The sequence below is a fragment of the Mustela erminea genome, chromosome X, assembly GCF_009829155.1.
Source record: "Mustela erminea isolate mMusErm1 chromosome X, mMusErm1.Pri, whole genome shotgun sequence".
NCBI classification, from domain to species: domain Eukaryota; kingdom Metazoa; phylum Chordata; class Mammalia; order Carnivora; family Mustelidae; genus Mustela; species Mustela erminea.
Genome location: NC_045635.1, coordinates 7,887,368 through 7,901,759, shown reverse-complemented (window position 1 = coordinate 7,901,759; position 14,392 = coordinate 7,887,368). Strand labels below are relative to the sequence as shown.

At 44.5% G+C, this 14,392-nt stretch overlaps 1 protein-coding gene across 1 annotated transcript in view; it reads left to right on the top strand.

Moving 5' to 3' along the window:
- The window catches only part of LOC116582593 (rho GTPase-activating protein 6-like), a 212,170-nt gene extending 200,417 nt beyond the window's left edge, over positions 1–11,753 (top strand). The window contains exon 2 of the mRNA XM_032330165.1: positions 8,456–11,753. Within this exon, the coding sequence (XP_032186056.1) occupies positions 8,456–8,557 (102 nt within the window). The 3' untranslated portion in view covers positions 8,558–11,753. The remainder of the gene's footprint in view (positions 1–8,455) is intronic.
- The last annotated feature ends 2,639 nt before the right edge of the window (positions 11,754–14,392 follow it).

The window sequence follows — 14,392 nt, the reverse complement described above, 5'->3', positions numbered from 1 at the left end:
CCCCTCATGACCCTTTGCCGTCCCAACCTCCCGCTACCTCCTCAACTTTCACCCTAGGCGATCAGTCCAGCACCTCTTAACTGTCCCTTTAGTTGAAGAAGGGCAGTATGGTATAGTGGCTGAGTGCTTAGTATTTCTGTCAGAATACTTAGATTTCCTTCTTCCTCACTTACTTGCTGTGTGTCCTTGAAAAGTTGACTAATTTTTCCATGCCTCAGATTTATTAGCTCAAAATAGAAGAGTACCTCTCTCAAAGATGGTGCCTACACCAAGAATTGCTGTGAGAATCAGTTTAGTTAATGTACGAGAAGGCCAAATAACACTTGGCACACACTAGGTAAATGTTTGTCACGTTTCTTTTATTGTTATTGTCAATATTGTTTAATTCAATGAAAAAGCCGCTATGAAGATGGCTAGTGGAAGATATTTAATATATACTAAAGTATATTTATGCCTCTGCCTAGGGCAGTCTTTCTGTAAATATCAATACTTCAACTACCTCCTGTCCTTCTAGTATTTTCTCTAATGTCAGCCACCTTATCTGATACTACACGCTGACCCACCCGACTCCTTCCCTCCTGCTTTTTTTTTTTTTTAAAGATTTTATTTATTTATTTGACAGACAGATCACAAGTAGGCAGAGAGAGAGAGAGAGAGAGAGAGAGAGAGAGAGAGGAAGCAGGCTCCCTGCTGAGCAGAAAGCCTGATGCGGGGCTCGATCCCAGGACCCTGAGACCATGACCTGAGCCGAAAGCAGAGGCTTTAACCCACTGAGCCACCCAGGCGCCCCCTCCTGCTGTTTTTTGACCCTGCTGTACTCTTCATTTTTTTCGCTAGCCCAATACCTAGGAAACACCATCTAAGATCCTAAGTGGTTTAGTTGTGTATCATGTTTCCTATTTAGTGTCTATCATTTCTTGCTAGAATGTAAGTTCCTCTAGGACAGGTTTGCTGATGTACCCCAGCCTTTTAGAACAATGCCAGGCACATAAACAACACTTAGTAAATGCTTGCTGAATGAAAGAAATGGGCATGTGTATTGTGAGTTTTATATATATTCACATATAATTATCACGACAGAACTGTGAGACGTTGATGTTGTTGCCACATTTAATAAATGAAGAAAGCAGACACTAGGGAGGTGTAGTGGCTCGCCAAAAGACGCACAGTTTAGTTGGTACACCTCCCAAATATACTCTTTCAGCCGTAGTATTCTGGAGGAAGGGGCGTGGAGGAGCGCGAGGGCAGATGTGATGAGTCAGGCATTATGGCCCAGCTGGAAGAACCCACGAGCAATTTGTATGTTTGTACACATTGGGTTTTAGATACACTGGCTTATGCCAAGCCGATTCTTTATCCCTGCCCTGCCACATTTTAAAATACTGGAGTGGCAAGAGGCAGAGGCATATTTCTGAAGGATTAGCTCATTCCCTGGCCTGCAACCTTGCCAAAGTTTTCAGTAAATCCATGGCAGAAGGTTGGACTCCATAAAGCTTAGGATTATCTTGCTTTACTACAACTGGGACCTCAGGAAAGTCAATATTTGAGTCATCATGGTAACTCCATGAATCAAAAGCCATCCTGTTAGAGGAAAGAATTTGTTTTCATGCTAAGATGTTTCAAGTATGACTTCCTTCCATTTTTGAGGCCGTGTCTACCCATCCCAAAGCAAAGATGTCAGTTATGGACCCTGGATATTCTCTGTGCATTTATTTCTTTGTTCTGTGTTACTGTGTGCTTTCTAAAACCAGACTCTGAGACCAGGAGTTGAGTGAAAGTAATTTATTTGGGAGGTGATCCTAGGAGCCCAGTAAGGGAATAGGGAGGTGGTGGAGGGAAGAGGCAAGCCAGCAGATGATGGGTTCGCGAGCTGATTACTGCTGTGGGGACCTGGGGCTGAATTCTGCTGAGACACTGTGGAGAACACACCTGAGAAATGTCCCGGTGGGAGGTGATGGAGCAGAAGTTTGTGTGTCAACATTTGGACTCTTCCCTGGGCCTTCAACCTCTCTACACTTCTGGTGTGCCCTGGGCAAGTGATTCAGGACACCTGCATGGCCAGAGACTGCTCTGAGGCAGACATAGGAAGCTACCTGAACGTGGGGAACTGTCGGTTGGTGACCTCTGCTGAAAGATGAATCTCTATGTGTCTGTCACATTCCATAGATTCTGAGTGCACTAAATATTATTTTACAATTGTAAGTGGTGCATCTCTTAATGTTATAGTTGGTAACTGCTGGCTGCAAGCTTATCAAAATGCAATTTGTCTTTGTATGTTGAAACGATCACAGCCACTTTGCTGAACCCACCCATTCATTCTAATTATCTGTAGAGTCTTTTAAGTTACCTATGTAGGCAGCTGTGTCATCTGTAGATAATGACAGCAGGCTAGAATGTGCAAACACTTTCATGTGTATCATGCCAGCTGATTCTCCCAGAGCAATTTTTATTCTCCCTATCTTAGAAATGAGAAAATAGACCCATAGATTTCAAGTGACTGGCCATAGGTACCAAATGACTGAAGTGGAACATTCTGGACCCTTGTCCTCTTATTTCAGTGTACTAGGATGAGTCCTGAGATCACTTACCATGAGAAGGCGTTGAAAATTACAATAAGAGAGAGGTCACAGATAGTGAAGGTAGATGAGAAAGAGGGACATAATTTTAGCTACCATGGGGACATCAAAATACCATGAATTTGCCACAACTTGCTTTATTGACCAGAGGGACTTACAAATTCTTCTTCTCCACGCTCCCCTCCCCCGTTTGTAAGGGTTAGTATCACTGCTATCTTTATAAACTTCGACGTCTCCATTCTGGCCCAGCGCTACTGAGGTCATGAAGTCCATGGCTAAAGTCACACAAATGGCGAGGCAAGGTGAGGCCTTTCTAGGTTCACATGATCACCTTGTAAATGGTAGGGACAGGGCTCACTAACTGGGCCGCCTTTCACAATGCTTTAGATGATGACAAAGATGTCACCAGTGAGTCTACCCATGTTTATACCCTCCTAACCATCATTCCAAGTAAAAGGTCACAGCTGCTTCTTCTTTTGTCTTCCCTCTGCAGAATCTGCAAAAGTACTTGAAAGTTTGGATTCTGTACGAGTAGATCCCATTTCTTCCCGTGGTTATTTTCAAAAGAGGCCTGGAAAGTAAGTGGAGGAATTTCCATTTGGTAAATATAATAATTTCTTCCACTGTCTTGGAGAATATGTTTCCTCTCCAGTGTCAAGTAGATATATTGGAATCTGCCCATTGAATAATAAGGAAATAGAGTCTGGGAAAACTCCTGAAAGATTAAGTGTTGGTTTCCATGTTTCTAATAAAGATCTGGCATCTCCCCAAGTTGTGCTTGGAAAAAAAATGTGTTTTGTTATAAAGCCAAGTAGCTCCTATCCCAAGGTAGTACAGTATTGGTCCCTAGTCAGCAGTAATTCCAGTCGTGAGGCCAAACTCGATTGAGGTGCATGTACCAAGTAACAAATATTTTGCATAGTAAACGGCCTGTGTCATAATGTCCTCCCCATGCCAAATGCTATCTGAAGCGCCCAGCGTGGGTCAGGGACTCCATAAGTACCCCACATGAACCATGGAAGTGTAAAGTGAGGGTTTGTAAGCAGTACCCACAGCTGTGACTCATAGAATGCGAGGCCGGAGCGGCTGTACAGTCAGTAAGCAGGCCGCTGCGTAAGCCTAATCATCTCCAAGACCTGAAAACCACACTCCTCGGTGCCTGCCAATGCAGCTCCGTATGGAAACTTACTATAGGAAGTACTCCAGTGAACTCCAATGCCATATTGTTGGAAAGCCTCCTGGAGAAACAATAAGCCCCTCTTAGTCAGTTACTTTCTTTACAAAAGATACCCTGGAGTTTATTTCAGGGGCTGCAAATGAGGCATCCTTGCTCTCTTTCTGTACTCTGCAAGCTTCAAGGAGAGTATTTTAGGGCTTATTATCTCAGAAGTGTGATTTTCTCAAAAAGGAACTTCACCATGGAGGGTTCTTTAAGAGCCCACTCATTTCAGAAGTGAACCTTCAAGAAACAGCTCACCTATGAGATGGACCCTTTTTCTGGTTTCTGGAATAACATGAGACAGAGTCAAGGAAAGACAATGAAAAACACACCTGAAATGCAGAACCACAGTCGATAGCTCTGGAGGAGAGGTTAATAAAGCATATTAATTTGGAATAATACAAAAAATGAGAGTTGACGTGCATGTTCTGTATGCTACTTTGCCTACGTTTCTTTGAGGGGGATATTTAAAAAAAAAGTCTAGATTAACGAGCTTTCACGAGCTGAGCAATAATATACCTTCAGAGGGCTAGGAATATGTCATATAACTGATGTTTGGCCTAGGTTTGGAAGAGTCAAAAGAATACTGTTCGTATCAGAAATCATTGTGAAATAACCCTGTTAACTTACATGAACTTCTTGGAAATCATCAAATAGTCAGTATCCAGAACTGCTGCTTGCCTCTCCCATCCACCGCCCTCAAGCATGATCGCCAGATCCACACCACTCTCAAGTGCTCAAAAGCTCAAGAATCATTTCTGTGAGACTGAGTCCGCTTGGAAGCCAAGGCAGGTACATACGGAAGCTGGATAAGCCAGAAGATCCTTAGCATCTTCTTGATGCTTCTTGGCTGTGGCAACTTTCAAGGCTAAGAAAAATTGTAGAAATCATCGCGCTTCGGCTTGATGTCCCTCTGCTATTTATCTTAATAACTAAGTGAGCTTCCTGCCTTTGGACAAAGCCCAGAGGACTTTGCCACAGAGAGAGATTCTTGTGTGCTGCTGCTATAGCAGATCTCCTTGGACTAAAACCCTGATTCACTAGCTGAGTGTTGAAATTTGAAGATTGGGAACTTTTAATTATTTGTTGCGAAGCGTAAGATTCTTCAGAGGTGTGATTCTGAATGGCTTGGCATTTGTCTTTGCAAAAGAGCTCCAAGTGTAATTTCGGTCAGGAGAGGTGGAACTCTCATGCATATGACCTTAGGAAAACACAGCCACTGAGTTTCTGAATATTACTCTGATTCGATTATGTGGCTTAAACTCTTTATAGACCATAAAGCCTTAGAGTGGTATAAAACCTTATTATTCTCAGCCGTCAACCGCTTAGCACGTAGTAGACATTCCATGGATAGTCCTTGAATGAATGACATACTCTCAAGCCATTGATGGAAAATTTAGAATTTTAGATTGCATCCACACTCCCCCAAAGTCTTCTTCCAGATACCTTGATCTGGGGTGTTTGTTCATAATTGTGCTCTTTCTTGGTTTTTCCAAATTATTTTCTGAGGTTCTTTTGTTATCCATTGGTTTTCATCTTCTCTTAAGTGCCAAACATAAAAGAGCCCTCTCAATTCAGTAGACATTTATGAAATTCTTTTGTTAAGTGCCAGAGAAGATATCGTCTCTACCTTCCAGGGGTCTCCCGTCTCACAGTGACTTCAGACATGTCACTACAATGGAGCAGATTAGGAACAGGTGCTGTGGGGATGGAGAAAGGGCATCATCTCAGCTGGGGGATCTGGGGGGGGGGTGACATCTGTGCAGGGTGCGGGAGGCAGTGTGGGCAGAGGTACCAACAAAAGCAGAGCTAGAGGGGTTGGGAGTGGCCAGAATTTCGTACTTCAGATCATTTATTTACTCATGCTCCCCATTTCTGCGTTCACTTAGAAGTGGAGTCAGTAGTCTAGAAGAGCCTTCAGGATTCGTGTTTCCCCTAGGAATATTCTCCAGAAAAAAAGCCATGACAGCTAGAAGAACTGTGCATGTGGATGCTCGTCCTCACTGTGACTGAGGTTCTATTTCTTGAACTGTAACGTGTGAGTGTACCGATTTCTTTCTTATCACAGTTAGAAAATCCAGTCTGTGATGAATGGATAAAGAAGATGCGGTGTGTGTGTGTGTGTGTGTGTGTGTGTGTGTGTGTGTGTGTGTGTACACACACAGGAATATTACTCAGCCATCAAGAAGAATCAAATCTTGCCATTTGCAACAGCGTGGGTGGAGTTAGAGTGTATTTATGCTGAGCAAAATAAGTCAGTCAGAAAAAGACAAATGTGATATGATTTCACTCATATGTGGAATTTAGGAAACAAAACAGATGGGCCTATGGGAAGGGTGGGGGAAAGAGAGGGAAACTAACTGTAAGGGACTCTGGTGATAGAGAAGGAGCTGGGGGCTGCTGGAGGGGAGGCGCGGGGTGGGTGGTGATACGCTAGATGGGAGATGGGCATTAAGGCAGGCGCTGGCTGGGATGAGCACCAGGTGTGATACGTAAGTGATGAATCACTAAATTCTACTCCTGAAACCTGTATTGTACTATATGTTAACTAACTAGAATTTAAATAAAAGTTTGGGAGGAAAAAGAAGACAATCCCGTCAGCTGGCACTGGGAGCCTGCTCTGCGAACTCAAAGAGTTACAGGAAATGCACCTTGGCTCTGTTGCTATGGCAACAAGTAGCTCCAATTTGGGGTTCCAACCAAGCCACGCGGATAACATTTTCTCTTGGGGGCAATTATGAAAAGAAGAATTGGAGAAAGATACAAAGGCAATGGCTTGGCATTTGTCTTTGCATTTAGCAGCTGAGATAGGTTCCCGCAACTGCTAAAGGTATCAGAATGAACCTTTGAAGAGGTGATTACTGTCGAGAACTCTCCTGAGGCTCCCTGTGACAGTGGCTTTAGGAAAACTTTTAATGTCCCTGGGGCTGAGCTGGGTTGCACAGCTGGGTCTGCAAAGAGGGTGTTGGAACCTGTCACCTGGGGTCTCTATGGACAGCCCCCTTGATTCCCCAGCAAGATGCTATCCTTTGGACCAGGGGTTGTCCATGGGCGAGGGGGCAGGGGATTCGCCTCCCCCACCAGGAGACATTTGGCAGTGTCCGGAGACATTTTTGATGGTCACATCCTGCGGGGGCAGGGTATGCGAATGGCACCCAGGGGGTTAGTGGCCCACAGGTGCTGCTCACCTTCCTGCAATGCACAGGACGGGCCCCATCCTGTCTGGTCGCAAATACCCATGGTACTGAGGCCGAGAAAGCCCGCTTTTGAGCTGAAATTTCAGGATTTGGGAATGGCTGGAGTTCAGGAAGGAGCAGCAGGGTCGGGGTGTAAATCTCACGCCGTGACTCAGATTTCTTCAGGGTGAGTTGTCCGTGGCTTCTCGGAGCACCGTCGGCGACGCCCCGCCTCGGGAGAACATGCGGTACTAGGGGTGGCCTCGTGATAGCCTCCCAGGCAAGTGTTCATCTTGAAGCTCACATGACTCAGAAGCCTGGGAGGTTCAGGTGCTCAATTCCAGAAATAAACTCCCTCCCGCCTCACACTGCATTCCTTGTTTAGAATTTCATGTAGGTAGCAGAGCACATGGAAATGACACGTTTGTTGTACTTCGATTGAGCACCATATGTTGAAATGGCTGCAGGAACAGTAAGCTGTTTTCCAGAGAATTTCACTCACCCACCACCCCTCTCATCAATCTAGGATCGAACACCCGGGAGATAGCAAAAGAAAACACACACACACACACCCACGAACGCTCACGCACATACACACCGGCTCGTTCTTTGCTCTAGAAAGGGGATTTCCAGTGAAAATCAAGTGTCAAGCTCGGGTGGATATCAACTCTGTGTTGGCCTATTTCTTGTTCTGGAAACCTTTTCTTAAAGGAGCAGGAACAGACTACCTTGTTGGTACCTGGGGACTGTTCTGATAACAGCTGCGCATATACGTGGCTCTGGAAGGTGCTCACTCCTCGGCCATAGCTGTGGGGGTGACTGCCACCCCTGTCGCCGGGAAATAACATCACATTTGTAGAAGTGTCTTCGAGTGTTCCCAGCAGCCCCGTGGAAGTTTATAGCCTGTTACTCTTTTTCCAAGCCAGTACTTTCTACACAGGTCAGCCTGCGAGCATCTACTCACATATGTGCCCAAGGCCTTTTGTGCTCCCTGAGGGCCATCAGCTACAAATTGTCCTGGAGTCCTGCTGGATCCTTGGACTTCTTTATATCACGTCCTAAGCCTTTATGACCCCGTCTCCTGCAGCTCCTGCCAGAGCCTGGGCTCAAGGATGCAAATCTAGAAACCAGGGAGGTGCGGCTCCTGCGTTCAGGAGAAGTGGACCTGGGGGGAGGTGCCTGTGGGAAGCCGGTGATGGCTGCTCAGATGTTTGTCTCCCGTGGGAGGTGACTGATCTATCTGGCATTTTAGAAAGGCCATTCTGGAAGTGGAGAGGGGCATGTATGGATTGGGACTTGGAAAAGCCCAGGGAGACCAATGAAGAGACTATGAAATGGACTCAAGAGAGATCTCTGATGTGGAGCCAACTGGCCTGGGAGCCTGTTGGGTTGGTGGGAGGGGGAGGCAGCTCAGCCAGCAGTGGCAAAGAAAGGCTGCTGGAAGATCTGGACTCTCATGCGCTTCACGGGCATCCTGTTCCCAGCCACTCCAGGTGCACATAGAGACTGCGTCAAAGCAGCTTGCTCCCAGCCTCCCACCCACCCAAACCAAAGTGCTGTGTATAAAATTCTGGACTCATCACTAGCCCCTGTCTTCGAAAATTGAGTAAAGGTAAGGCTTTTACCTGAAACAGACACTTTAAGGTGGGAGAGGGGAGTGAGTCATGTTTGGTGTTTCATGATAAATTTGAGATGCCTGTGAAACGTCACGTGTGGGTGTCCAGGGAACTCTGTGGTAGGTCGCTGGAACTCAGGAGAGAGGGCTAGGATGAACATGTCCATCTTGGAGGAATTACGGTCTAGGTCAGTGGTTCCCAGCCCTGATCACATCACCTGGGGAGCTTTAAGAATCCAGATGCCCAGGCTGACCCCTAGACCAATTATGACAGATTCAGACACGAGTTTACGTTAAGGAAAGGTGGAAGAGTTCTCAGCAACAGGTGAGTTCTCGGTGAGAGGTAACCTCAAGTGATGCAAGTCTGCGGACAAACTGGAGAAGGGCAGTGGATGTAAGCTGAGAGCTGAAGGGACCAGAGAAGGGAGGAACGCAATGGACTGATGGCCACACATGCTTTGGGCCCCCCGAGAGGAGAACCGCAGATTTGTGTCCAGCCTGTACATGGTTTTTAATGGAGGTAGAGACATGCAACGTTGTGTTCATTTCAGGTGTACAGCGTAATGATTTGGTATTTGCGTACCTTGCAAAATCATCACCACAGTCTGGCTAACACTGCTCACCACACATAGTTACAGAATTGGTTTTTTTCTTGTGTTGAGAACTTTGAAGATTTACTTTCTTGGCAATTTCAAATATGCAATAAAGTATTATTAACTATAGTCGCCACGCTGTAGATGACATCTCCATAGTTTATTTGTTTCGTAACTGGAAGTTTGCACATTTTGACTACCTTTACCCAGTTCACTCATCCCCCCGCCCCCATCCTTGGCCCCCACCGATCTGTTCTCTCAATCTATGAGCTCAATCTGGGGTTTGTTTCTTAGATTCCACATATAAGTAAGATCATACAGCATTTGTCTTTCTGTCTGACTTTTTGCACTTAGCATGATGCAGTCTGCACATTTGTGCAGTTTTTTTTCTCCACGCACTAATGTCCAGATTGGGGGAGGGGGCTTGGTCCTGCTGATCAGGAGTGGACTTTGCTGAAAGGGCAAGAATTTCTGCAGCCAACCCTGGAATCCAGGCTGGATAAGGAAGATGCTCAAGTTGAGAGGGGGCTGCTCATCCGGAAGCAGCTCAGAAGTGGAGGAAGGATTAGAGGCAGTGCTCAAAGACTAGAGCAGTGCAATTAGGGGGCACATGTGAGACAGGGTGGCTGGATTTTCTGGGAAGTGGAAGCCATTGCAGTTGAGGTGGAAGTTGTAAGTGTGGAGACATTTTGTGTTCACTCCTCTGGTACTCCTTTCCTCTGTGGTTTCTTCTTCTCCTTCTCTTCCTTCTCCTTGTTCTTTTTTTTCTTCTTCTTCTTGCTTATTGCCAATTTCCTTGACCTAAGGGCTATCTCACAGTGACTGTGGGGTGTTTTAGTGCAGCTGTGTTCTACAAAGTAGATATATTATATCTCCACTTAAAAACACCCACCACAACAAATCAAAAACTCTCACCCTTACATCAACCAAACTCTTTATGTCCATTACTAATCATTTATGGAAATTGCATTGCCTCAAGCAATGCTTTCAGAGTCAGCATCTTTTAGAAACACCTGCCTTTTTGTTCTTGATTTGTAATTGTTTGTGTAGTTTGTTACTTAGTCTGTAGATGACATTGTTTCTTAAAGACTATTACCTATAGACACAAATATTTTTGGCTTTGCAGACCAGGAGGTCTCTGTCACAACTACTTGACCTTGCCTTTGTAGGCCAAAAGCAGACATAGACAATACATAAATGATTTGTGGCTGTGTTCCAATAAAACTTTATTTGTAAAAACAAGCCAGGGGCTAGATTTGGCCCACAGTCTATAGTTTGCTGACTCTTCATCTAAGTTAAAAAGAAGAAGAAGAAGAAGCAGGAGGAGGAGGAGGAAGAGAAGGAGGCTACTCCAATTGGTTGTGTAATTTTGTGGGAAAGTCTCTTCAAGTTCATATTTTAATTGGATCAACTTTCCAATTTTGGCTTTCTAAAAACATACCGTAGTTTGTTATGACTTTATAGAAATGAAATAACTTGTAAATGATGATGACACATGTAAGGTTTTCTGACTACAGATGGGTTTGTGGAAACCTAATAGGTCATGACAGTCTGATGTAGACAGTCACTGGGTTTGTCATCTTAAGGTACTTCCTAGAACACTCACACATGTCCTTACTGGTCTTGAAGGAACATGGGCATCCCCTTCAACTGGGTAATTGGTTGGCACAAGTGAAACTATAATTCAGCATTTGCTGTACTAATGCCTGTCTTCTAAAATATTTCCTCGTGGAAATTCACTGTCTTCTAGGAAAACTAACACTGGACTGAAAATCTGTTCCTAGCTTCTAGAAACTCTTCATTAATAAGCACCTTTTTTTGGATAGTGAAATATGGCTTGGCCAAAAATATCTCTGACAAAATGTCAAGACTCAATGTTGCTCTTGTGATTTAGAAGTCTGACTGACGTGGGAGGCTGCTTCTCCACAAATAAGTATTTCTTAGAATCTCAGCCAGAGTTACATGGTTTCATGGTATCATTAAAGGAGTTAAAGACTTGCTATTAAGGCATGGTAAATATTTATGACTATGGTTGCCACTCTCTAAGGTGGTTTGATGTTTCAATCATGGCTCAGAAGGGCTGCTTTCCATCAGCCATTCTTTGGAGTTAAATGTGTACATGTTGGTAGGACAGGAAAGGAATGGAATGTCAACTTTCTGCCAATGATTCTTCTGGCCGAAAGGAAATTTCTCAATTTCTTTCTTGTCAGTGTGAGTCACATGGAGAATTTATCTGAGGAGGACATCAAAAGAAGGAGCGAAGGCAATTAAGAAGGAAAAAAAAAAAAACAAAAACAACTCCTGACATTGATGTTGGTCTTACTCCTATTGGAAAATGGGTACCAGGTTGGATTGCTGTTACCATTTTGTTTTTCTTTTTCAAGCATAATTACTGAATTTCTCATTTGGGTTGTGCCCAGATGGAATAGGCCTTATTTAGGCCTCATTCTGAAAGAAGAGATAGGGAAATTCTCATTAGAATGGCCAGTTGAAGGGCACCTGCTGGCACAGTTAAGTATCCTTCTCCTACTCTTGGTTTTGGCTCAGGTCATGATCTCAGGGTCATGAGTTCAAGCCCCGGGTCGTCGTCAGGCTCTGCACTTGGCAGGAAGTCTGCTTGAAATTCTTTCCTCCTGCCCCCGCCCCTTGCTCATTCACTCTTTCAATCTCAAATAAATAAATCCTAAAAAAATTCTTAAAAAATTAAAAATAAAAAAAAAATAATGGCCATTTGAGGCAACTTCAGGGAATGCTATCTGAAGAGATTTTTTTTATTTCAGATGGTAGAGCAAAAACAAAGAATTCATTAAGAATGATTAATCTCGGGCGCCTGGGTGGCTCAGTGGGTTCAGCCTCTGCCTTCGGCTCAGGTCATGATCTCAGGGTCCTGGGATGGAGCGCTGCATCGGGCTCTCAGCTTAGCAGGGAGCCTGCTTCCTCTCTCTCTCTCTCTCTCTGCCTGTTTGTTATCTCTCTCTGTCAAATAAATAAATAAAATCTTAAAAAAAAAAGAATGATTAACCTCTGGATGGGATATATTAGATTTACAGTTTATTTGGAAGTGATGCTTGAACATACACACACGATAATCAGAGTCTGACACTAACTTCCAATCCCTCTGTATGAAGCAGCTGGTGAGCGCATAAGGCACTGTGACGGACAGTTAGCTCTGCCCAGCTTGTGACTGATCTCCCTTCTGGACCACTCAGTGAGCATAGCAGGTCGTGCGCGTGCTTGAAATCTCACACCTGTGTGCTTTGAAATGTCCACGCCCCATCCTAGGTATTTTTCTAGCTTTCACTTGCTTTAACTCAGGGTTTCTCAACCTTAGCACTCTTGTTATTTCTGGATGATTTTTTGCCATGACAACTGTCATATGGGTGATGTCCGTATGCTGTCAGGATATAGGGGATTCTCAATGGAGGACGTCACCCATCACGTGGCTCCTCCACCTCTCACGTCCTACCCGCTTCCCATTGTGACAACCAAAATATCTTCAGACATTTCCCAGTGTCCCCTGGGAGGCAAAATTGCCCTGTTTGAATCCCATGGCTCTAATCTGATACTGCCCAGCTCTGGGTTTGACATCAAAGTGATGCTCCAAAAAGCATTGGATACATCCCCACGCCACCCTCGGTTTCTCTCTGTACATTCGATCCCAGCTTTGCAGTAAATGGTGGAAGGAAGGGGCTACATGGGTAGGGTGTCCACACATCCAGATTTGCCTAGGACAATCAGGTTTTTGTCTGTTGTCTGGATGTAATTATTAAGTAGCACCACCATGAAGAGTGTCGGAGTAGGGTTGAAAGATATCCAGCCCCCTTGCAATCAGGGCATTTTGGCCCTGGAGAGTGGGGAAGAGTTTTAAGGGCTCCTGCAGTCTCAAAAGGCTTTTTTCCTCTGCAGAGGTCTTAGACTCCTTCCTGTCTGTTTTCAGGAGCCTGGAAGTTTAACCAATTCATGCCCATGTGGACCGCATACTCAAACCCTGAGTCTTAACTCCCAGGCACTTCAGTTTTTGACCAAGTAGGCAAAGTGAGCTCAGACAATAGGGAAAAGAACAGTGCCCTTATGAAATTGTTCTTTGCTCTATAGAAACAGAGTTTAAGGTTCTAAGTAAGAAGGAGTTGCTACTGAATTTATAATGGCTTTTATATTGGCTTTTGCAATTACACTTTTATTGGGGTCAGGCTTCCTGCTTGGAAAAGTGCTGTGCAGTACTTCAGACAGAAGAGAACAAGTTTCAAACAGACTGGGCTACAATAGAAAAGAGTTGAAATAAAATCAGTGGTGGTTTGAAAAGCAATCATTCCTTTGGTCTTAAGAATAAGGAAAAAAGATTTTTTTTCTCCCTCAGTAAACACTGTCACGTGTAGAGCAGAATGCTTGTTAATGCCTTGAGTGGACGTTTGGATTGTTTGGTTCCTGGCATGTACCTTCGCTAGAACACACACACATACACACACACACACGCACACACACACACGTGCGCACGCACGCGCGCGCGCACACACACATACACACACATACAATCTGCACATGTTAATATGCACTCTAACCTGTAATCAGAATCAGCCTCTTGCCTGGAAATATGAAGACAAGATTTTTAGCCCATAATGAAGGCGAAATAATTATGTGAAACCACTCTGTTGAAAAGGTCAGCATGAATTCGGTCATCTGCAACTCAGTACCAGTTGAGATGTGATTTCTAAAGTGATGCACATTCATGGCATCCTCCAGATATTAGACACATAATCTCCCTTCCTCCCCACACGATACTTCTTTGTCAGCCTCCTAGTGCTTTATCTTCTCTTTAACTCAGATAAAATCCAGTAGGTCTGGAGGGCTGAAGCTGCAGATCTCTGACAGAGAACGGTGAGGCTAGCTGCTTTCACGCACCAAAGACTCTTTGTCCCAATCTCCTTATCTTTACGTTATGATGTTTTCTCTCTGGGTATAGCTGGCATAAAACTTGTAATAGATACTATCTCTAACACTTTAGCAAAGATTGTGTCTTTACCTTCGTTGGATTTCAGGAGATTTTTCAGGTATTTCCTGGGTCTTGTTGCTCTTCCATGTGCCTGGCTATGAAATAGGAGTGGGCAGATGTGCTGTATTTCTCTGTGGTTCTCAGTCGGGTAGGCTTCCATTGAAACAGTCAACTCCCAGACTGGTCGTTAGCCCCAGATAGTAGCCCCTTGTAAACTAAGGGA